Source organism: Arvicanthis niloticus, chromosome 23 (genome assembly GCF_011762505.2).
Source record: "Arvicanthis niloticus isolate mArvNil1 chromosome 23, mArvNil1.pat.X, whole genome shotgun sequence".
In the NCBI taxonomy this organism is placed as follows: Eukaryota; Metazoa; Chordata; class Mammalia; order Rodentia; family Muridae; genus Arvicanthis; species Arvicanthis niloticus.
In genome coordinates this window covers 32681884-32705520 of record NC_133430.1, presented here as the reverse complement: position 1 = coordinate 32705520, position 23637 = coordinate 32681884, and the positions used below count along the sequence as shown (strand labels likewise).

The 23637-nt window shown below is 43.2% G+C and overlaps 1 protein-coding gene across 3 annotated transcripts in view; it reads left to right on the top strand.

The window, feature by feature from the left end:
• Positions 1-23637, top strand: part of Psen1 (presenilin 1) — a 47603-nt gene that overhangs the window by 17484 nt on the left and 6482 nt on the right. For all 3 annotated transcript variants that reach the window (XM_076921735.1, XM_076921736.1, XM_076921737.1), the window contains exons 4-11: positions 5193-5443; positions 7317-7458; positions 15102-15169; positions 16286-16506; positions 19928-20026; positions 20397-20483; positions 22259-22432; positions 23354-23472. In XM_076921735.1, the coding sequence (XP_076777850.1) occupies positions 5193-5443; positions 7317-7458; positions 15102-15169; positions 16286-16506; positions 19928-20026; positions 20397-20483; positions 22259-22432; positions 23354-23472 (1161 nt within the window). The remainder of the gene's footprint in view (positions 1-5192; positions 5444-7316; positions 7459-15101; positions 15170-16285; positions 16507-19927; positions 20027-20396; positions 20484-22258; positions 22433-23353; positions 23473-23637) is intronic.

The window sequence follows — 23637 nt, the reverse complement described above, 5'->3', positions numbered from 1 at the left end:
TTCATCCATTTTGTTTTTGTTGTTTTGGGATTTGTTTGTTTGTTTGTTTATTTATTTATTTTGAGACAGGGTTTCTCTGTAGCCTTATTAGCTGCCCTGGAATTCATTCTGTAGACCAGGCTGGCCTCAAACTGATAGAGATCCTCTGCCTCCCCATTACCAGGATTAAAGGCATGTGCCACCACCGCCTGACTCATCTTAACCATTTTTTAACTTATAGTTTAATATTAACCACATTCACATTGTACTCTAGAACCACTGGACTGTCTCGCCCATCTGCACGGTGACAGTTATCTTTTCTGCTTCTCAGTGTGACGACTATAGATTCTTGCCTTCTCGTGGTTAGCTTACTTCACTTAGCCTGCTGTTCTCAAGAGTCATCCATATTATAGTGTGACAGGATTTTCTTGTTGCATATGTTTTCCTTCCTGCTCCCTCCTGTCTTCTCTACATGTGTGCACCACCATGTCTGCCTAGGAGTTCTTTAAGGCCAAGTCATACTCTGTTGCATACTTATGCTGCCTCTTTTGGTATCACTTGTCAATGGGCATTTGGGCTGTTCGATTTCTACCCCCTGGCTACAAAGGATAATGTGCTTCTGCGAATACGGCTGTGCGTGCATGCATCTCTTTGAGATCTTCTTTGCAATTTAGTAATGTAGTAAATATACTCAAAATGGGATCGCTAAATTATAAGCTATTTTTAATTATTTTGAGCAGAGTCTTGGTTCGCTTCAAACTTAGTGTCCTCCTGCCTCAATGTTCTGAATGCCGGGAATACAGGACTATGCCACCATGGCTAACCCCCACCCACCTCAGGAAGACACATGCTGCTTTCCTTAGTGGTTGTATCATTTTATGTCCCAGATAACAAAGTACAAAGGTCATAGTTTCTTCACATAACTACTCATTATTTTCTGTTTATTTTTTTAGAGCTGCACCTCTAACTAGGCAAGCACTGTAGACTGAGCTACATCCAACCTGTCTTTTGTGGGGGTGTTTTTTGATGGTGGGTCTCTTAGCAGTGTGAGATGAATTTTGATATGTTCCACAAGTAGAATTTGCTAAGAGTTCCTTTGATGCACTTTGTTGTTGGTGTAGTCCTGTTTGTTTTGCTTCTGTTCTTTAGTTTCTCTTAGCACCATTTTGTACTGTCGAGTGTACAAGACATTTGGGGCAGGAGTCCCTAGACTACTCCTGGTTCTGTAATTCGCTGGAAAGGTCTCATAGACCTCAGGAAAACTATAGTGTTTGCTGTTACTGTTGACTGCAGTGAAAGAATACAGATTATCATTGGTAATAGAAGAAGACACATCAGGCAGGCCAAAGGGCGCCTGCTTGAGATTCCAGTGGATTTATGCAGACAGTGCTTAATTCTCCTGGCTACAGCATGTGACAGCACACTTGCAATATTTTCAACCTGGGAAACAAACCCAAGCCTCAATGGCCAGGGTTAATGGACTATATAAACATGGTTGGCCTTAGTTCTCTACCCACTTTAGGGGCTGAGCTGACTCCGCATAGCTCACAGTCTAGGTTGCTGGGATGTCCCAAGGCCTCTATAAACAGTCCTAATAGAATACTCCAAGGGCTTACAGATTCCTCCTAGGATCTGAACAGGCCAGAATCTTCTTGGCTGGTGCAGGGTTTAGAAGACCCTAAGGCACTGTGTCCCTTGCCTCAGAGTAGTTCAGGAGTCCAGAACCTTGTCTGTCTAGTTTCACTGCTTTGTTCCTGGCTCCCAGTGACCTGTGTTCAAATGGCTGACACCCTGCCCCTCCCTCTACACACACTGTAGCTAATGCAGTAATCAGTACTTAGAAACTGAAACGAAGTTATAGAACAGGGGAATGGCAAAAGACAGGAATATAGGGTTTTTTAAGTGTTTTTTTATATGTATGTTTGTGAACCTGTGAGAATAAATGTTTACCACATTCACACAGGAGGTCAGAAGAGGGTGTTGGATTTCCTGGAACTGAAGTTTACAACAGTTCTGAGCTACCATAAAAGTTCTGGGAACTAAACCTGGGTGCTAGGCATTTGCTCCCATGACTTGGCAAGGGTGTGGTGAAATTGACAGGTTCCTACACTGGCAAAACTGTAAACTGGCGCAATCTCTCAGAAATGAGGGCAGGTTGGCAAATGTAGAATCTCAAATATACCTTGATTCATCAGCTTTTCCTCAGAGAACTTGCTCTCCGACTGTTGGTTAAGTGTGTGTCATTAAGTGACTCAGGAGGCCTTCCTTGCAGCCTTGTTTATAAGGCAAAAGGTTGGAAGCGGATTAGATTTCCACTGTTAGGGATCAGGCAGATGACAGTGGATTTATTCAGTGGCTGTGTGGCTGCCTAAAAAACTAAGAAATAGAAACATGGAGAGACAGGGACACAGGACGATAGTCCCAGAGTCCCAGCTCCTTCAGAGGTGACACAGGACTGAGCATACGTTCAGGACTATCTTGGAGGACAGAGTAGCAAGACTGTCTCAAGTTAAACAGACAAACAAACAAAGATGTCTTGGTTCTGGTGTGTAAGAATCTCTGAGTGCAGAAGCAGAGCACAGCCTTGTTTAGAGGGGACTCTGGGGTCCCGGTCAGATCAGTAGCACTCAGAAGCTGCGTCTTAAGAGACAGCAGATCATGAGCAGAGAGATCTTAAACTTTAAGAAGAAAACAAGAAATTGGTTGTACACTTTTTCATACTTTCTTACTTTAAAATAAGGTGTCCCTTCTAAAAGTTGAAAACACAAAGACTAAGGGCTAAGAGAGTGAGTGAGTGTGTGCGTGTGACCTGAGAGAAAACCATTCACTGTAAAGTAAACCACACTCTCCTAGACCGCTGTCAGCTCAGGATAGGGCGGGGTGGCTCATGCTCTTTACAAACCAGAATATCCAGAGCAGGAGTGAGTACTTCATCTATCTTGGCCTAATTAACTGTTCATACAGACAGATGCCAGGGCTGTGGTTCCAGGAAAGTCACACGTATATTTAATCCAAGGTGAACTTTAACCCATCATTTAGTTAGAATTGTATTGCTAGACACAGTCATCACAGTTTTAGCTGATGACTTGATCACTTCCTTCTCTGGAAAAATAGAAGTTTTTCTAGTTTATCTCTGGAACTCTGAGGTGTGTGTGTGTGTGTGTGTGTGTGTGTGTGTGTGTGTGTATACGCATGTATGCGCACATGTGCTTTAGTCTCTGACTTTGTATTGCTCACAGGATAAAGTCTCAAGTCCTTGATAAAGCAAATAAAGTTTTTATAACCTATTCCTAAAAGGAACTTTTTAAAAGCAGATTCTCTAGTGCCAGGGCCCTCCCTTTCTGTGGGACTGGGGTTTGAACCCAAGCCCTTGCTCATTGTAGGTAGTGCTTTACCACTGAGCTACACTCCCGTTTTAATGGGCTCAATAGCTTTAGTAGCCTTCAAACTTGCATCTTTCCTGCCTCAGCTTCCTGGATACTGAGGATTTAGGTGTGCCCTGCCACACCCAGCTCAGAGGCTAGAGCTTACTGATTTCAGTATTGCTACTGCAGAGTATCTGGGAAACAGTAGAAGTCTCCTGATTACTTGTGAGACTGTGCCTCAGTACTTTTCTGTTGCTATGATGAAATACCATGACCAAGGCAAATTATAGAAGAAGGGCAGTAGAGTCTATCACCGTCACGTCAGGGAAGCATGGCACCAGACAGGCATAATGCCTGGAACAGGAAGTAAGACAGACAGACAGACAGACAGACAGACAGACACACACACACACACACACACACACACACACACACGGCACTGGCCTCGGACCAGACCAATGACTCCTTGCAATGAACATTTGTGAGTAAAACTGTGTGTGTGTGTGTAAAACAAGAGGATGCTGTGGGAACTCCCTGCAGTGTCCATGGGGAGATTCTTTGTTTTGTTTTCTTTTGCAGGGGGGATTAAGGTTCATGATGTGAAATTCACAAAGAATCAATAATTTTTATTTATTTATTTATTTATTTATTTTTATAAAAAGACTGACTATAACAGGATGAGACCTGTGTTTAACTGAGGAAAGTGGGATCTTATAAAAGACTGTAAGTTCATTCAGTCCATCCATCTAGCATTTATGTTCTTTATCAGGCTTAGTGAGGGAGGGAAGATGAGGACAGGGAACACGGAAATTCTTTAAGGGCCGTGTGCTGTTCTGGAGAGTACTTGTTTGTTTTGTTTTGTTTTGGAGTTAGGGTCCCTCTATGTAGTTCTGGTTAGCCTGAAGCACACTACAGGACAGGCTGACAGTAAGCTTCCAAGTGTCAAGATTAAAGATGTATGCCACCATGCCTGGCTGGGAGATTTTTTTTTTTTTTTTTAACTAAGCAATTGTTTAAAATGATTGTCGTCTTACATGGTATTGTGAGAAAAAATACGGAGAAAGATCTTGAATATCACTATATGCATTTTAGAGTATTATTAATAATGAACCCAGCACTTGGGAGGCAGAGGCAGGTGGATCTATGAGTTTGAGGCCAGCCTGGTCTGCAGAGTGAGACTATTGCCAGGACAGCTCAGACTACGTGAGAAACCTTGTCTGGAAAAATCAAAATAATACAACAACAATAATCAGGTAGGGAGTACTTCATGGGTGCGAAAAGATGAGATTTTACTAAGTTTGTAGCTGCATAAAGAACATTTGGGGGCTGGAGAGTGGGCTCTGTGGTTGGTTAAGAGCACTTGCTCTTCTGGAGGGCCCAAGTTCAATTTCCAGCACCCACATGGCAGCTCACAACCATCTCTAACTCCAGTTCCAGGGGATCCAGTGCCCTCTTCTGGCCTCTGCTGACACCGGGTATATGTGTGGTGAATAGAAATACATGGAGGAAAAACACTCATAGACAAAATAAATAAATCATAAGAAGAATTGATACAGATACATAGTATTTAAGCCAAGCCTCCAGAGAGGAGCATGATTGCCTTAGGAGGAGACTAGAAGGAGGGGTGAAGTGAGCTGGGACCCAGGTAAGAGGGAGAGCTGGGTTCCTCAGGGAGCAGCAGTAAATATAATCTAGACACTAGAACTGTCTGTAAGGTAGCTTTTTCTTGCTTCATATTTTTAGAACTTAAGTACTGATGGAGCTATTACCATGAATCTTAGATGTACGTCTTACAGAATGCCTTGTGCTGAGAGTCTGGATTACTGAATGCATTTCTTGTGCTTTTAGAATGACAGCCAAGAACGGCAGCAGCATCACGACAGGCAGAGACTTGACAACCCTGAGCCAGTATCTAATGGCCGACCACAGGGTAACTCAAGGCAGGTGGTGGAACAAGATGAGGAGGAAGATGAAGAGCTGACATTGAAATATGGAGCCAAGCATGTCATCATGCTCTTTGTTCCTGTGACCCTCTGCATGGTCGTCGTCGTGGCCACCATCAAATCAGTCAGCTTCTATACCCGGAAGGATGGGCAGCTGTATGTACAAGTGTTTCATTCTCTAGGCCAGTGTGGCTTTTCCTCATAGCATGTTGTTCCTCTCAAAGATCTCTGTGCCTATGGACCATGAACCATCCATCTTTTCTGATAGCAAGAGGCAATGAGGATGACGGGATTGATGATTTATTTGATGTCTTGTTCTTGTTTTTTATTGTTGTTGTTTTAGTTCTATAACCTTTCGAATTCTTACTTTTAAGCCAGCAGGTGTGGTGGCAGGGCCTGAAATCCTAGCACTTAGCAAATGGCTCATGGAAGTTTAGAGGTTTAGGAACCATGCATGTCAGGGCTCACCATGTGGTGATTGAGACACAAGCATGGTATCATATGCCAGTAATCAAAGCACTTGTCAGTGAGAAGGGACAATCAGGAACCCAAGTCCATCTTCTGCTGTATGCAAATTCCAGGCCAGCCTGGGCTACACAACAAAACAACAGCATTCCTATTGTCCTTATCTTGGCTTGTATGTTAAATCATTAAAGACAACTACCTTCATCTACTGGGACTGGATCCTTCCAGTATTTCTCATAGCAGCCTGTTTTCACTGTTTGTCAGGCTAGTCTGGAATTCACTGTGTAATCTTGGCTAGTCTCAAATTTTTGATCCTGCCTCAGCCTCCTGAGTGCTAGGATTACAGGTGTGTGCCACCATACCCAGTTTTATGACTCTGTTATAGAAACTCAAATGACACACCTTGTTTCTTTCTCCCACAGAGCAGTGCAGGTGAGGGTAGGCAGTCCAGATTGGGATGTTGGTCTTTTATTCATGAAGCATGTGGGCTCCTTTCTTCAGCTTCTGTCCTAGGTTTCTTTAGGGTCCACACTAGAGCCTCAGCTTTCGTTCAACAGCAGGAGGGAGTTGAGAAGGGGACATAGGCATCAGATAGCCGAGGGCACTCCCTGCAGGAGCTACCTCTATAGCTTGTTCAGAGTTCCTTGGCTATCACACAGTCTCATGGCCACACCTGCTGTAAGGGCAGAAGTGAGGCCATTGCGCTGGAAGCCTTGGCACCTGGAATTATGGTATTTTTATGTAAATGAAATACTGGACGACAACTCCAATCATAGTCACCCTGCAGATAAAAGACCATTGTTCAAACCCTGTCACCTTTCTCTAATAACTGTTGTTCAGCCTTGGGAGTTAATGTGCCAGAACTTGGTTATTTTAACAAATTCTAATGAGCTATGGAGAAAACCGTGGCTGAGCTCGTTAGTTCAGTACAAAGCGTCCACTAGATGGAGCCAGTGCCTGCCTGTGAGTTCATCGCTGCACTGTCTAGTTCTTACTCTGAAGATTTTAGAGGATAGCTATTTTTAAGTTAAAAATTATTAGCTAGAGGGTTGGAGAAATGGCTCAGCAGTTAAGAGGGTGCACCACTCTTGCGGATGTACTGAGTGATCCATAACACCCACATCAGGCAGCTCATAACCACTTTTAATTCCAGCTCCAGGGATTGTATACCTCTGTCCTTCATGGACATCTGTACACATGCACCCAGTGTGTGTGTGCGCGCACACACACAATTTAAAAGTATATGTGTTTACATTTTTAAAAATTATAACCTAGAGCGAGGGTGGTACAGACCTATAATCTCCACACTTGGAATGCAAAGGCAGGCAGATCACATGTTCAAGTATAGCCTAGGCTACATGGTGAGTTCCAAGATAGCTTGGGGTTACTTACTAGATACTGTCTCAAAAACTAACCAACCTAATAAAAAAATTCCTAGTTGAGCTGCAAAAGGTACATTCTAGAAGACTCAGTAAACCAAAGACCTCACAATGAATTACAGTTTTAAAGGAGTATGTGGTTTGACGTACACATTAACATTCTTGTGTTCTGTTTCCCTCTTTAGAATCTACACCCCATTCACAGAAGACACTGAGACTGTAGGCCAGAGAGCCCTGCACTCCATCCTGAATGCTGCCATTATGATTAGTGTCATCGTTGTTATGACCATCCTCCTGGTGGTTCTCTATAAATACAGGTGCTACAAGGTGAGCACAAGGCGGCACTGCTGTCTGCTTTAGCCTGCTTGTTGATTGTTATTATTATGTGTGTGAGAGGGAAAGAGCGTGTGTGTATGTGTTTGTGTGTGTAAGAAAGAGAGAGACGGGGGGAGGGAGGGAGAGAGAGAGAGAGAGAGAGAGAGAGAGAGAGAGGATATGAATGTGTGTGCAGGCCTGTGCTTGCCAGAGTGCACATGTGCAGTTGATAGGACAACTTTGTGGGATGGGTTTTCTCCTTCCATCTTTGCTTGGGTTCTAGATATCGAGTCTTCAAGCTTGCAAGCTTTACATTCTGAGGCACTTCACAGCCTTCTTGTTATATTCTTGACTTGGTCTAGCAAAGAAGAAAGTGTCTTATATTTTGGATGTAAGTTATTTTTCCTTTCATTCTGGATCATGTTGAAAGTACCAGAAGACACACATGGGAAATAGGTGTTTTCATGTAAGGTCATGTGTTTTCAGAATTTTGATTTCTAGTGTGCCTGTGGCATTCCAAAGACTTTTGTGCATATCGTCATTAACAAATAGTGCTACAGGATTTAAGTGGCCCATGAAGCCGCCTCGGGTGCTGCTGTGACCTCATTAGTGACTGGCCACCTCACTGGAGAACTTTGAACATCATTTGTGTGGTCTCTCTTGGAGCAGCACTGCTTCTTGCTTTAGCCACTGGGCACAGGGAGAAGTTGAAGCAAAGATGTAGGCCCAGCCTCCCAGCCTCTCCCTCCCTCCCTCCCACCCACCCCTCCCTCTCAATGAGTGACTGCCTCCTGTATCTCAGCTACCCAGCACACGCTGCATATGCAAACCTCAGAAAACCAACCAATCAATACAAGTCATCCTCAGTAATAGCAAATGTTAACTCTCTGTATTGCAGTCTTCATTATTTCCTCCTAGATTTTTCTGTGGGTTTTGTTTTGTTTTGTTTGTTGTTTTTGTTTTGAGACAGAGTTTCTCTGTGTAGCCTTGGCTGACCTCAAACTTACTCTGTAGACCAGGCTGGCCTTGAACTCAAAAGATCCACCTGCCTCTGTCTCCCCAGCACTTTGGTTAAAGATCTGTGCCCCCACCACCTAACTAATAATGTGTTCAGCAGTGGGTTTTTTCCTGCCCTTCTCACTGTTGCCTGTGTTTGTCTGCTTACCAAGTGTTACCTGCCAGCCCCTTTCTTGGCCCTAGTGCACATTCTGGAGCTTGGCTGATTGTGGGCTAGGCCTGTTCTTTTGCCTCCTTTTTAGAGTTTATTACGGGTGGAATTCTGCCTTCTCCCACATTTATTCTCCCTCACGTCCAGATTTCCTGCTTTTCTTTTTCAAAATTACCTGTGTACTACATATAGAGCTGTGGACTCTGCATTGAATTTCCTGAGAGTTTTTTCCTAGTAATCTTGGGGAGTTACTTAGTTTCTGTGTACTTTCATGTTTTCATCTGTAAACTACCTGTACTTGCCTCTGTTTTCAGTTTTTCATGCACTGATCTGTTGATGACAGTAAGCCAACTGTTTGGACTGTGTGCACATGCCATGTTTCATCTAGCATCTCATGTGCATATGTGCACATCCCCCTGAGGCATGGGGTCAGGGTCACAGTTGCTGTAGGTTAGAAGCTAATGAATCAGTTTGGGAATTTGAGTCCAGAATTTGGTCTTGATTGACTCATGGCCATTATGTAAAAATCCTCTCAAACCTAGTCCTCAATTCCTAAAAACTATGTCTTCTCTTTCTGTACCTCATGGAAACTGTTTAGCCAGCTTGACAGTATTTCCCTAGTTATATCTGCTGCCCTTCTAGAACTTAGTTTTTCTGGACTCTCTTGCCATTGGCTTGTTAATGTGCTTTCTGACCTTTGTTCCTTTCCTCCTTTGCAGTTTCCCCTCAGGCTCACAAACCCAGTTCCAGGCTTTGTTTCTTAGAGAACCATATTTAGTGCTAGAGGAGTGGTTTATCAGCAGGAGCTCTGGCTGCTGCTGCAGAGGACATGAAACTAATGAATTCAGTTTCCTACTCCCACGGCTTGGCTCATATTCATCCCTAACTCTGTTTCCAGGAAACCCAACAACCTCTTCTGGCTCCTAGTGAGCCAGGCACAAATGCACTTACTGTACACGTATAGACACACAGGGAAACCACGCATACACATAAGGCAAAAATAAAACTTGAAAACAAAATCATTTACTCTCAGGATTAATTTTGTACCCTCAGATATAACTTTAAGGTTTCTCTCTCTCTCTCTCTCTCTCTCTCTCTCTCTCTCTCTCTCTCTCTTTTTAAAGATTCATTTGTTTATTTTATGTATGTGGGTATATTGTCACCGTCTTCAGACACACCACAAAACAGCATCGGATCCCATTATAGATGGTTGTGAGCCACCATGTGGTTTCTGGGAATTGAACTCAGGTCCTTTGGAAGAACAGCCAATGGTCTTAACTGCTGAGCCATCTCTCCAGCCCAACTTTAAATTTTTTAAAATTAAGTTTATATAGTGTATGTCTCTCTCTATATGTATGTGCAGATATGTATATGGACATGTATCTGCCAAGGCTCATATGTAGAAGTCAAAGGTCAGTTTGCAGGAGACATTTCTCTCCTTCCATGTTGTGTGATAGACTTTTTCTGCAACACACACACATATATGCTCACCCCAGAAAGGGAAGCCATGCCATACCAAAGTAACAATTAAGCCAATGTCCAATTAGCAAACTAGTGAGGTTTGTACTGGGGTTACTAACAAGAGGATGCTTATACTGAGGGGTTGCTTACAAGGAGCAGGGATGATTCAAGAGCAGCTCTGTCACTGCAAAGGCCACTCCACACAGGCGATGATCCAGAAAGCCACCACCCTGGAGCTCCCTGCAGCCTTGGGCAGCTCCCCAGAGACCATTCTCCACTTGGGCTGTCAGAATCTCCGCCCCAGGCAGTCGTTTGCTCCTTTATGTGTTGTTGCGGAGTGGCCCTCAAGGATCTTGTGGGTCTCTGTTCTCTCAGATATCTGGCCTTTGATTTCATTTGTGGTTGATCAGCACCCACCTTTTAAAGGGAATGTCTCAGATCAGAATAAATGCCATCCAAGAGGACCCGACTCAGTTGTCATGCCTTCAGGAAGTGCCTTACCATCTAAGCCACTGTGCTATCCTGAATACAACTTTGATTCAATGCTTTCAGGCTAGAAGTCATTGCTTATTAGACGCATGGTTTGTTGGTTGATTCATTAATTCTGCTTTGTTATCTGCAAACACATATACTCCATCCCCTTATCTTCAATAGGTCTGCTTTGCTAACTTTTTTTTTTTAAACTTCATTGATTTATTTATTTAATTCACTTTACGGCCTAATTGCTGGTCCCTACCTTCCCCTTACACAGTCCCCTCCCCTCCCTTTTCCTCTGAGAGGGTGGAGGCCCCCATTGGGTCTCCCCCCACTGTATCACATCAAGTCTCTGCAGGGCTAGGTGCATCCTCTCCCACTAAGGCCATACAGTGCAGCCCAGTTAAAGGAACATATCCCACAGATAGGCAACAGCTTTGGGACATCCCCTCCTCCATTTGTGGAAGGAAGCACATGAAGACCGAGCTGCATGTGTGTGCAGGGCCCGCTTTGTTAGCTTTGAATGTTGTTCCTGTTCATCCGTTGCCTTCTTTCTTACTAGTCACTTATTTCACACGTTCCTCCAGGCCAGTAGTGCCAGGTCAGCCCTTTCTGCTCCTTTGATTTCACATACCACAAAATCAAAGGTACTCCGGTGTCTTGGTTTTTTGTTTGTTTGTTTGTTTGTTTGTTTGGAGTTAGAATCTCACTGTGTATTCTGCCTGTCCTAGAGCTCACTGTGTAGACCAGGCTAGCCTCAGACTGTCATGGATTAAAGGCAGTGCTCTGCCATGCCTCGCCTTTTTTACCAAAGTTTTAATGTTCCCTCCCATCGCCCTCTCTCCTAACTTAATGGTGTATTTCCGACTTCTTTCCATCTTATGTGGTTTGTTAATACTGTTCCTTAAAATCTAGTAGTTATATTTTTCATTTCTGGAATTTATATTTGTCTGTTTTAAAGATAGTAGATCATTTTGGATGTAGTCTTTTTGTCCATATTTAATTTTTTTCTATTACTTTCCTGTCTTATAATATCTGAAGTTTTGGGGAAGAACAATTCTATTGTCCTTTACTCATGGTGATTTGTACCTTGAGTGAGTGACTTCTGCTCATTTTGAGTTTATATCTTTGGAAATTTTATTACAGCCACTTTGCATGCAAGTGAGCTGTTGAAGATTGGCACGTGCCAGAAGCTACCTGTGACTCTCCTATCCTCTGACCTTATTTCTACTTTCCTTTTTAAAGGGAGAAGAGGGCTTCTAAGAATTTTTCATTTTCTTTGTCATTTCTAACTGTATTTGAGATTGTATTCAAATATTCAGATTAATGTCTTCTAGAAAGGTACAGGGTGACTCGTATGAAGTCGAACAGCCTCTGAGGGGGAGTGAGGATGATCATAGGAAAGATAGAAAAAAGACGCAAGAAACAGATGTGAGTGGACTGCAGGTCAATACCACGCCAGCCACCAGTGTATTTCTCATAGCTTCTTACACACGCTAACAGAAACAATTGCTGAAGTCTCACATAAAACATCCATTCCCATCCAAACACCTCCCTGTTCCTCCCACCAAGGTCAATAGGATGTTCAGCCCCTCGCCTTGAGCCTCAAGTGCACCTCCTCATTGTTCCACACCTCAGCAGCCGGGGCTCTGCCAACAGAGCCTGACCTGCCGTGACTCTGCCTGGCAAGCAGACTTTTCTCTCTCTCTCTCTTTTTTTTTTTTCTCTGCTCCCAACATAGAAAGAAAACTTTAGAGAATGTGTCCACTATATTTTTATAAATACAGAGAGATGGGTTCATTTTAGTTCAGTGTTTTCAGGGTTAGCAAAAACAAGCTGTCTACTGTAGTGGACTACAGGGTCCTTCTCAGTGGTACTTGCATGCGTTCATAGCACTATAACATAGTGCTGACAGGTTGGCCAGAGTGGGGTCTCGGCGCCTCCCACCCTTGTCTTCTCTACAGCTGCTGTGCCCTTCTAACCCTGGCTTGCCTTCCTACCCGGCACCAACTGCTGCTTTGACTTTTTGTGTCACCAGTGGTTAGGGTGCACATGTGAATGGGATGTGTGTGTTGACGCCGTGGGGTTTTTGTTTGGTTGGGTTTTTTAAATATATTTTTGTTTTTGTTAAAAAGTTAATGCTGAATTAATAGAATGGGTTGGGAAATGATGCCCTCCTGGTCTCTTTTCTTCACTAACAACTAAGAATTGTAACATACATGTTATCTTGCTGTTTGTGTTTATTGGATTTTTTTTTCATGCAAACAGGTTTTTCTAATATTTATATGCTGAGTACTTTGGGTTGTATCTTGGGCACTTTGTTTTCAGTTTTTAAAAATCAAGTATTTTATTTATTACTATTTCTGTCCATGTGTGCATTTGTGTTAGCCCAAAATACATAAAGAGTTCAGGCCAGAAAGTTTCATAGTGAAACTCTGTCTAAAAAACAAGAGGCTGGAGAGATGGCTCAGCAGGTAAGCTGTGTTTCCAGAGAACCTGATTTCAGTTCCCAGTGCTCACATGAAGGCTCACAACCATCTACAGTTTAGGGGAACTTGACATCCTCTTCTGGCCTCTGCCACAGACAGATGACAGATATAGACACACAGACAGACAGACAGTGCATAAATATACATGTAGGCAAAATACCCATACAAATAAAATAATTTTTTAAAACAGAAAAAGAGTCATGGCCACACGTGCTTCCTGGGAGATAGACCAGTGAGCTCATGAATGGCTTTCAGATATGATTTCTGGTTTCTTGGGGCCTTTCTGTTTTTTGTTCTCCCAGCCAGACACTGAAACTATTTCTTGGTGTCAGGGCCAAAAGCTGGGAAGTCAGAGCTAAACAAGACTCATCTCATACCCTGATCACACTGTGGCTTCAGGGTGAAGGGCTCCAGCCACCTCTTTTCTATGACTGGGGGGGGGCTGGTGGCTGGGCTTAGGAGGATAGAGAAAGGGAGAAGAGACGAATCTCTCTAGTGCCAGCTCTGGCAGGCCTTGTGTGGAAGTGAGCAGAATGGAAGGAAGGGTTAAAGGCTACTGAAGCAATGCTACTTGCACTTTCCTAGCTCCTGCCTCCTCTCTTAGTGCGCAGCCAGCTGAGGTTTGAGTTCTTCCAGGTGTAGCTGCATACGGAGGAGGGACCATGGAATGTGCTTAATTCTGTCAGCTAGACCCAACCTTAACATTTGGGTCAGTCCTGTACATCTTTTAATTATGCTAAACTTGAAAACATCTGGAATGTTGGTACCCAACTCTGTTTCCACCCTCATTAATCTGTGCTATTCCGTGTTGTTTTTTAATGAGTCTTAGGAAGCACAGCCAATTCCATACAAGAATGTTGTTTACTCTGACTTCCAGCATGAAGTAGAGCGAGCTTTTGAGCCAGACATTCAGAAGCAGCTTGCTTGGACCTGTCTGCAAATAAACCCTGAGGATTTCTCCTAGCAGTGTTTGATTGTACAGTGCTAGACGGGGGTGGGGGCCCTTGCAGGGACAGACACAGAAAAGGCAGTTGACTGTGGTGCATTTGTGACAGATAATCTGTAAGTTCAGAGGCATAAGATCTCTAGCAGGGATACCTCAGGTTTAGAGAATGCTCACGGCTGGGAGCAGAGCCCTGACTTTGGGGCCTTTGGGGGTTGTGGGAGTTGCTAAGCTAGGGACTTGAGGAGAGAAGGCTTGCTTGTGATTGATTGTCTAGAGCAGGGGTGTTCCTTCGTCTTCGGGAAAAGCTTTGACAATCATAGGTGACCAGTCTGAGCTGGAAAGCTTTACACCCTTATTCCAGGCAAATTAACAGTATAAAGACTGGAACAAACATGGTAAGTCAGAATGTGCAGGTGCCCATAGAAGCTGGAAGTTTCACATCTCCTGAGAAACTGTTCAGTGTGGGTACTGGAAACCTAATGGGTTCTAAAGAACAGCATATGCTCTTAACTACTGAGCCATCTTTCCAGCCCCCTTTATTGTTCTTTTTGTCCACATTTTTTTCTTTCCGTTTACAGGCCAGAGTAAATAATATAAATTATCTTTATTGATATCTTTTTTTTTGGCAAGTGAATACCAAGTGATGTCTTTTGTTTATTTTAAACAAAACTTTTAAAAAATGTTAACTTTTTCTAAATATATATGTCTTTATGTTTCTGTTTTATACCCTGACTGCACCTGAAATTGACATATAAGTTTGAGGTGATCCCAAAGCCACATTTGTTCTGGCATTTAAAAGGAGAACATGGAAGCCAGTCAGTGGTTGTGCACGCCTTTAATCCCAGCACTCAGGAGGCAGAGGCAGGCAGATATCTGAGTTCAAGGCCACGTTGGTCTACAGAGTGAGTTCCAGGACAGCCAAAACTACCCAGAGAAACCCTGTCTAGAAAAAGAAAAAGTAGACTATGGGCTTGGGCTAGAACCCAGTAATCTAGCAGTTGCCAGCGTGTGTAAGGCCACTGGACCACCCCGTCACTACAAAGTGCCTCATGTTAAGAGTTTCCTTGTTTAGGAACTATGGAGTCTGTTGGTTATATTTGAGTTGTCTCTCTTCTAGGTCATCCATGCCTGGCTTATTGTCTCATCTCTGTTGCTGCTGTTCTTTTTTTCGTTCATTTACTTAGGGTAAGTACTACAGGTTTTTGGTCTATCTCCCCAGTAACTCTGACACCCACCACTGCCCTTAGAGCTGGCCCATGGCCCACAGCTTGTACTTAAATATCTTCCTTCTCGTTTGCTCCGTAGGATGCCTACCATAGTTACGATCTCTTAGATGATAGATTTCGTTCTCCAGAAGTTAAAATAGTTTTCTTCATCTAGAAAAGTTAACCAGGGTCTGGGGAGGTGGCTAAGATGTCAGCGTTTGCTAGTCAAGCATGAGGACCTGAGTTGGGATCCTCAGAACCCACATAGAAGCCAGGCCAGTGCCGAGGCAGTTTCCTGTAACCCTAGCAACAGGAGACAGAGACAGACAGATCCCAGGGACTTGCTGGCTAGGCAAGCTAGCCACAACAGCAAGCATCAAGTTCAGTGAGAGACATTGTGTCAAACAATGAGGTAAATGTCAACTTATGGCTTGTACATGTGCCTTTATAGGTAAACTCACCCACATATACCCTACACAGTGCCAAGCAGCGGGCTAGGAGCATAAAATCAATGGTGGAGTGCATGCTCAGTACACATGAGGCCTTGAGTGCCATCCCAGCTTCACACAGACACTAAGAATAAATCATTTTATAAGAATAAAGGCAAGTCTAGTCGTCCTTTTAGAGATTAATGGATAAGTCTCCTGTGTATTCTTAGATACTGTTCTCATCAGCATCTAATGACGTTATAGTATTATACTGTTATTATGAAAATAATATCATTTATGTTTTCACTATAAAAATTAATGGTTAATTTTTTCTAATTTCAGATACTTTAGAATTTCATAAAATACAGGATGATAGTGTAGGTGATATGATTTTCTTTTAGTTTTTGTTTTTATTTTTATAGGTGTGACCCGTGATACTATGTGTTCATTTATGTGAATAATATAGTACCTGTTAAAATAAGTACTGGTCCAGGAAAGTGTGATATTTAAGAACAAGGTGCTACCTAAATAAGCAGTACAGCATAGGTCATAGTAAAAGCAAACATGGGATGTGCATAGTTAATATTTCAGAATCTTCATTCTAAGCAATGTGTTCATGAGAGTTATAGCCCATAAGTCACTTCAAATCCTTGTTTGATTGATTTCAGGGAAGTATTTAAGACCTACAATGTTGCCGTGGACTACATTACAGTTGCACTCCTAATCTGGAATTTTGGTGTGGTCGGCATGATTGCCATTCACTGGAAAGGCCCACTTCGACTGCAGCAGGCATATCTCATTATGATCAGTGCCCTCATGGCCCTGGTATTTATCAAGTACCTCCCTGAATGGACCGCATGGCTCATCTTGGCTGTGATTTCAGTATATGGTAAAACTCAAGACTGACACTTTGTTCATCACAGAAATACTCACTGGTGTGTTTTCCTTCCTCTTCTAGTTCTCTTGATTTAAGGAAACTCTTAATGGTTATCTCCCATAGTCTTCAGTGGTTTTTCCTATTACAGTGCTAAGGATTGTACCTGCAACTAGTTGGTGCTAGAGCCCCATCACAGCCCTGAGAGTGAGGATTTGTAAAATGTTCACTAGGACTCTGAGCTGGGTTGATGGGAGGAGCCACAGTTTGCTGCTCAGAAGACTTAGATTCAGAACTCCTCTTCCCATATGTGAGTCCCTGGCTTTAGTCCCCAGACCCCAGTAAACAAAGCAGCAAAGTCAGCAGCCGTCACCAGCAGTTTCCCTGAGGTTTGATGTCCTTGTAAGTTGGGACCAAATCTCCAGGCTTGTAAGAGTTCAGTGCGTTGGTATATACTGAGACGTGCTAGCAGCATGCTGCACACCTGTAACTGTTCAGCTCAGTTTTGAAACTATTTTCTATTTTGGGGGAAGGGCTTATGTCCTGCCTAAGTATCGAGGTCAGAGGACTGCTTCAGCAGTGAGCGTTCTCCCTCGGGGGTCCTGGGGACCTAGTGAACTCAGAAGGGCGGCCTGGCTGCCTACCCCATTACTGAGCCATCTCACCGCACTCCATTAATTTTCTCCTTTCAGATTTTTACTTTATGTGTAGTGTGTTTTACCTGTTAGTGTGTCAGTACACTACATGCACTCCTATGCCTGCAGAGGCCAAAGAAGGGTGTCATGTTTCCTCAATTCATTTTTAAGATCAAAATCATATAGCAACTTCAGTGGAATCACCCATTTAAAGATGAACTTTGTCCTGCCCTGTGTGCACACCTTGATCTCAGCACTTGGGAGGTAGAGGCAGGAGGACCAGAAATTTTATCCATGGCTGATATAGTAAGTTTCAGATCAGCCTGGGCCACTTTAAATCCTTTTTCAAAAAAAAAAAAAAAAAATTAATTAAATAAGTAGTAAACTATGTAGGGTAGTAATGTCCACCCGTAATCCCAACACTTGGGATTACAGATGAAGTCAGAAGAACTAAAAGTTCAGCCCAGACTAAGTTTTGAGAGCCTCTCTGGAGAAAAAAAAAAAACAGTTCTGAGAATGAGGTTTACTTTGGTAAAAATAAGCCCAGCACCTGTTTGTCTACTGTCTTTAAAGTTAAATCTATAGAAAGACCTATGGATAGAGTCTGTAACTGGTGTAAAGGTCCTCAGTATAAACCTGTTATTTCAGCTGGGCAATGATGGCACATGCCTTTAATCCTAGCACTTGAAAAGCAGAGGCAGGTGGATCTTTATATGAGTTTGAGGCCAGCCTGGTCTACTGAGCAAGTTCCAGGGCTACACAGTGAAACCGTCTGGAATAAAACAAAACAACAACAAAAAAATAAAATTAAAAAAATCTAAGCATACTTTTTAAGAGCTCCTGTGCCGTGGGTCCTGAAGAGTCAACAGTGATACTCTAGCCGTGGTAACAGGGCCTGGCCTTATCCTCCAACTCTTGTCCCACGCGAAAGCCAAAAAGAGGTTCGTTTTCAGATCTGTGGCCCTAGAACTGAGTCAGTTCTGTTGTACATTTGAGCAGCTAGTCAGGGTTAGAAAAGTCATACTTCATGCCTCACCTTCATGGTAACTTCATCTTATTGATATTTTGTAAATCTGCCATCTGTCCCTGCATAGCTGAGATTAGGAATGCTGTTGTGAGCTAGCGGGATGACTCAGCCAGTAAAGGACTCACTACCAAGTCTGACAACCAGACAACCTGTGTAACCCCAGGAGCCACAAGGTGATAAGGAGAGAGCCAATTCCTGCAAGTTACACATACACATACGCTCGTGCAAGCAAGCACAGTAAATAATGTAATTTAAAATACCAACCTGTGCAATCAGTGAGGTCACTATCATAGGGTTTTTTTGTTGCTAAGAAGCTTAAAGGTTACAGAGGTAAATTATTTGCCTGGTCGCTTGCATGTGGCTTGACCTAGAGTCTGAATTCTAAGCTTGTGCTACCCTCTCATGAAGGCTCACAGCACAGGGGAGGCCTCTGAGCTTCAGGTCTTCTGAGTATGGACGAGCTGGGCACCCAGTGTTTACATAGTGATTCTCAACGTGTTCCTTACAGTGTCTCAAGATGTTTTGTCAGGAGTATTCTGAAACCTTTTAAGTAAATTAATTTTCATTCATTTTAATTGCCCTAAAAATAACTGAATCTATTTATTTCAAGATTCTGTAAGGGGAAACATGTCATACAACCAAAATAGTTACAGGGTGTGGCAGCTTTAAGGCAGCTGAAGATCCCATTAGGTCTAAGGTCAGGAAATCTTGCTTTTCTCACTTGAACATATGAATGCAAGTGTAGAGGAGAGTGTTCCGCTGTGCTGTTGTCACGGTTCTATGGAGAGCGACCGTCTGAAGGCCAGAATTAAGTGACGTCCGCTGTTAAGTCTCCCTTTACCATTTTAGCTATACCTGTTTGATATTTTTAACTATTTGAGGTTATCTTTTGCTTTTCTATAACATAGAAAATGAAAGGGAAATTGTAGTTTATGGAGATAACGGGTTAGAACCAGACATCATTTAGGCCTATCGCTGCTTCTCTGAGGTCGGTTTTTTGCACCAGCAGATGTTCTGAGACCTAAATATTTGTGAAGTACTTTATTTGACTGGAAACTGAAGAACTGTTAAACTTTGTCATGTACAGAGCTATCATTTAAAGTTGTTGCTCTCTTACTGCAAATTCCTTAATTCTGTGACTTGCTCTGTGGTGCTAGGGGTTGAGTGCAGGCTTCATGCTCTGTGCAAGTGTGCCAGAGCAGCACACCCCATTCTGCACAGTCTGCAAAGACAGGACACGCTCCCCCACTCTGCTCTTGGTATTATGAAAAGTTGGTATTTGGAATAAAGTGTCTATTCGTAATTTATAGGTGAATTTTTAAAAAATGGCTCCCTCCCATTTCTGCTTGTTCCAGAGTGAGAACTACTCTAGAATAGTTCTGTCTTGCTGTCTCTGCCTCTTTCCTTCAGGCTAAGAAGAGCTGTGTCTAGACCCCAGTAATCATATACTGTCGATTGAGCATGCAGCACTGAGGCCAGAGTATAATTTACTGTGAAGACCTGTGTCTTCTGTGGGTTCTGTTTTATTTTGTTTAGGTTGCTTTTTCTCTTAGCTGCTTAACTGAAAATATTTTCATATTTACCCAACATTTAAAAAAAAAACCATATATATATATATATATATATACATATATATATATATATATTTAAACTTATAAATATATATATATATTAAACTTGTTTCCTCAGGTAAGTCCTCCCCTGCATGTATCCATTTACACATTTTAGTCAGCATATTTTATTGGGTGTCTTTTTTTAATTTTCCTCTTTCTAGATTTGGTGGCTGTTTTATGTCCCAAAGGTCCACTTCGCATGCTGGTTGAAACAGCTCAGGAGAGAAACGAGACTCTCTTCCCAGCTCTTATCTACTCCTGTAAGTATGCTGGAGCGATGCTGGCTTAGTGCAGTTAAGGTGTCCATGGAGGTCAGAAGTCAGAAGAGTGTTGGGTCCCTGGAACTGGATTTATGGATGGCTCTGAGTCACCATGTGGGTGCTGGAAATCAAACCCGGTCCTCTGCAAGAGCAGCCAGTACATTCATGGCTCTTAACCCCTAAGCTGTCTCTCCAACCCCAGCACATTCCGTTTTATGCTTGTTTCTTAACCTGCAATCTTCTATCGTTTTAATCCTGAGTTACTTCTGCACAAAGCCCAGTGTTTTCTGGAGAGAAGTACTGGCCTCTTGCTTGTGAGAGCAGTGTCCTGGGTTTGAGAATTCACCTGCAGCTTTGTCTTTCTCAACAGCAACAATGGTGTGGTTGGTGAATATGGCTGAAGGAGACCCAGAAGCCCAAAGGAGGGTACCCAAAAACCCCAAGTATAACACGCAAAGTAGGTGGCACTTGTTTGTAAATGCTCTCGTTTTGCAGGCTCATTGTCATTTATAGATAAATGATTGAAATGACAGAGGAGTAATTTCAGCCTTCTCTTTGTTTACACTCCCCTCGCTGACACTCAGGGCCAGAGCACTTGCCTGAGAAGCCCTGGATGTAGGGAGAAGTGTAGTAATGAAAGATGCCACAGAGAATCTCCTAGAGAAACTGGCTATCCCTAGTAAATGCACATAGGACTATTCAAGGAGCTGAAATTCCCCAAGACACCGTGAGTTCAAGACTAGCCTTGACTATGTGAGATCTGTCACTGAAAGAGGTGGGAGTGGGGTGCAGGGGGCCTCTTGTCCACTATTTCCAGGGTAACTGAAAACATTTGATGGGAGGTGTGGAAGGTCAGTTTTCAGTGGACTGGATAACGGTGATGACCAAGGGCTGTGGATACTGCAGAAGTCACTAAGGAAAACATCACTAGCAGCTCTGTCGGAAGGAAGTAAAGAACAGTGTGGTGAAAAATGAAGCAGAAAGGAATTTTCTTTAAAAGACAGACCTTAGAAAGTTGAAAAAGAAAAAAAGAAAATTAAGATGACAGGCCAAATTAAGGCTACAGGTCTAATTTAAAATAAAATAAATGTTATTACATGCACATACACATGTGCGCACACACGCATATATATGTAATTTTTATGTATTTGAGTGTTTTGCCGGCATGTATGTAGTGCACATGCATGGCTGGTATCCATGGAGGTCAGCAGAGGACATCAGATCCCATGGACTTTAGGTGGTTGTCAGTCACCATGTGGGTACTGGGAACCAAACCCAAGTCCTTTGGAAGAGTCATCTCTCCAGCCCCAACTATTATGAAGCTAAAGAGAAAAGTTGTGATTGTTTGCCTTAATCAGGGTTCCTACTGGGGTGAAAACAACACCATGGCTAAAGAAACTTGGGAAGAAAGGTGTTTGTTCAGTTTACACATCCACATCACTGTTCATCAGCAAAGAAGTCAGGACAGGAATTGAAATAGGACAGGGACCTGGAGGCAGGAGCGGAACTGGGACCGTAGAGAGGTGCTACTTACTGGCTTACTCCCCATGGCTGTCCCAGCCTGCTTTCCTATTTCTTGAGCCAGTACCACCAGCCCAGGGATGTCCCACCTACAGTGGGCTGGGTTTTCCCCACCAATGACTAATTAAGAATACGCTCTATAGGGCTGCCTGCAGCTCCAGCTCCATCAGATGGAGGCGTTGTCTCAGCTGAGGTTCCCTCCTCTGTGATGACCCTAGCTTGTGTCAAGTTGTGTAGTAGCCAGCACATTGTTTGTTATATGAGAAAGTGGATTTTTGGTAAGTTAACAAATGCTGACTAGGTGCATGCTCAATGTTTTCCTAAGCTCTGGGGATAGAGGACTGAACAAGATGATTGCTGTTGGTGTTCACAAGGTGCAGGTTCTTCATGGTTCCTGCTCTGCAACCTTTGATATACTGGGTTGTCTGCAGCCCTCATTTCCTTATGGTCCTGACAGTTGCAGTGCCAGGCATTATATTTAGGCTACATGCAGGGAAAATGGAAGCCATTTCTTCCTTCCTTAAAAAGAAGAAATAAAAGAGAAAATGTCAACACTCCTAGACAGTGCCAGGTCGCGGTTCCTCCGCTGTAGAATGTACATGGAGAAAAGGAATGGCAGAGTCACCATGCTTGCCTTACCCGAGACTCCACCCTCTAACATGGAGGCAGTGATCTAAGGATTAGTGCTCTAATTAACCTTCTCTCTTAAAGGAACGGAAGGGGAGACACAGGACTCTGGGTCTGGGAACGATGATGGTGGCTTCAGTGAAGAATGGGAGGCCCAAAGAGACAGTCACCTGGGGCCTCATCGCTCTACTCCTGAGTCAAGAGCTGCTGTCCAGGAACTTTCTGGGAGCATCCTAACTAATGAAGACCCGGAGGAAAGTACGTGCATCATCTCTGTCTTAAATCATGGGTTTCTTTAAGTGGCAGTATTATCTGTCTCTCAGAGTACATTGAGTTTTTCTGGGGAAATAGCTTATTCAGGTGTTTGCCACCCGAGTATGAGGGCCTGAGTTTAATCTCCAACAAGGTCAGCACAGCCTTATACACCTGTGGTCCCAGCATGGGGCAGGTAGATATACGATGATCTCTGGGGCTTGCTGACCAGCCAGTCTAACTGAATCCATTCCAGCTCCCATGTGCTGTGCTGTCTCCAAAGCTAAGCTCAAGAATGATTCAAGAAGACATCAGGCATCACCGTTTGGCCTCTATGCACCATGTACACATGTAACACCCTCAGTGCCCCTCTTTTAATACATGTACACAAAAGAGAGAGTGTGTAGTGCATTAAGATGACAAGCAGATATGCGAGCAGCGCTGCAGCGGTGAGGTGGGTACAGAGAGGCCAGAGTCACATAGAATCTAAAACTCCTGGTATAGAAAGAACAGAAGATAAAGAAGACAATCTTTCTGAAGCTGGAATTGTATATATCATTTATTGACTTCTCCTGCAGTGTGGGACTGTGCTTTCTAATTCATTTGACTTTTTTTTTTAGACAGAGTATCACCGTGTTGCCCATGCAGGCCTCCCACTCATGGTCTTAAACTATCCTCCTACTCAGACTTCTAGGAGCTCAGAGTGCAGGTTCATGCCACCATGCCCAGCTTGGGATCATATATTTGAATTATGAAATCACAAAGTTGGGTGCGGTGGTGCACACTTATAGTCCTAAGGCTTGAGTGGCTGAGGCAAGAAGTTCACAAGTTCAAGGCCAGCCTGGGCTACATAACAAGACCTTGTCTGAAAAAAAAAAAAAAAAAAAACATAGAAAAGAATGACAAACTTAATCTTCCTTTTTTTAGGAGGAGTAAAACTTGGACTGGGAGATTTCATTTTCTACAGTGTTCTGGTTGGTAAGGCCTCAGCAACCGCCAGTGGAGACTGGAACACAACCATAGCCTGCTTTGTAGCCATACTGATCGTAAGTATATGCTGGCAAAAATTGGTCAAAAAACTCTCTGCGTCCTGTTACGCTAATTCCCTTTTAAGTGTGTTTATACACATATTCTGTGGCAGTCATGCGACAGAGAACAACGTTTTTCCTCCCACCTGAGGCAGGGTCTCTCAGAGAACATTTTAGGAGCTG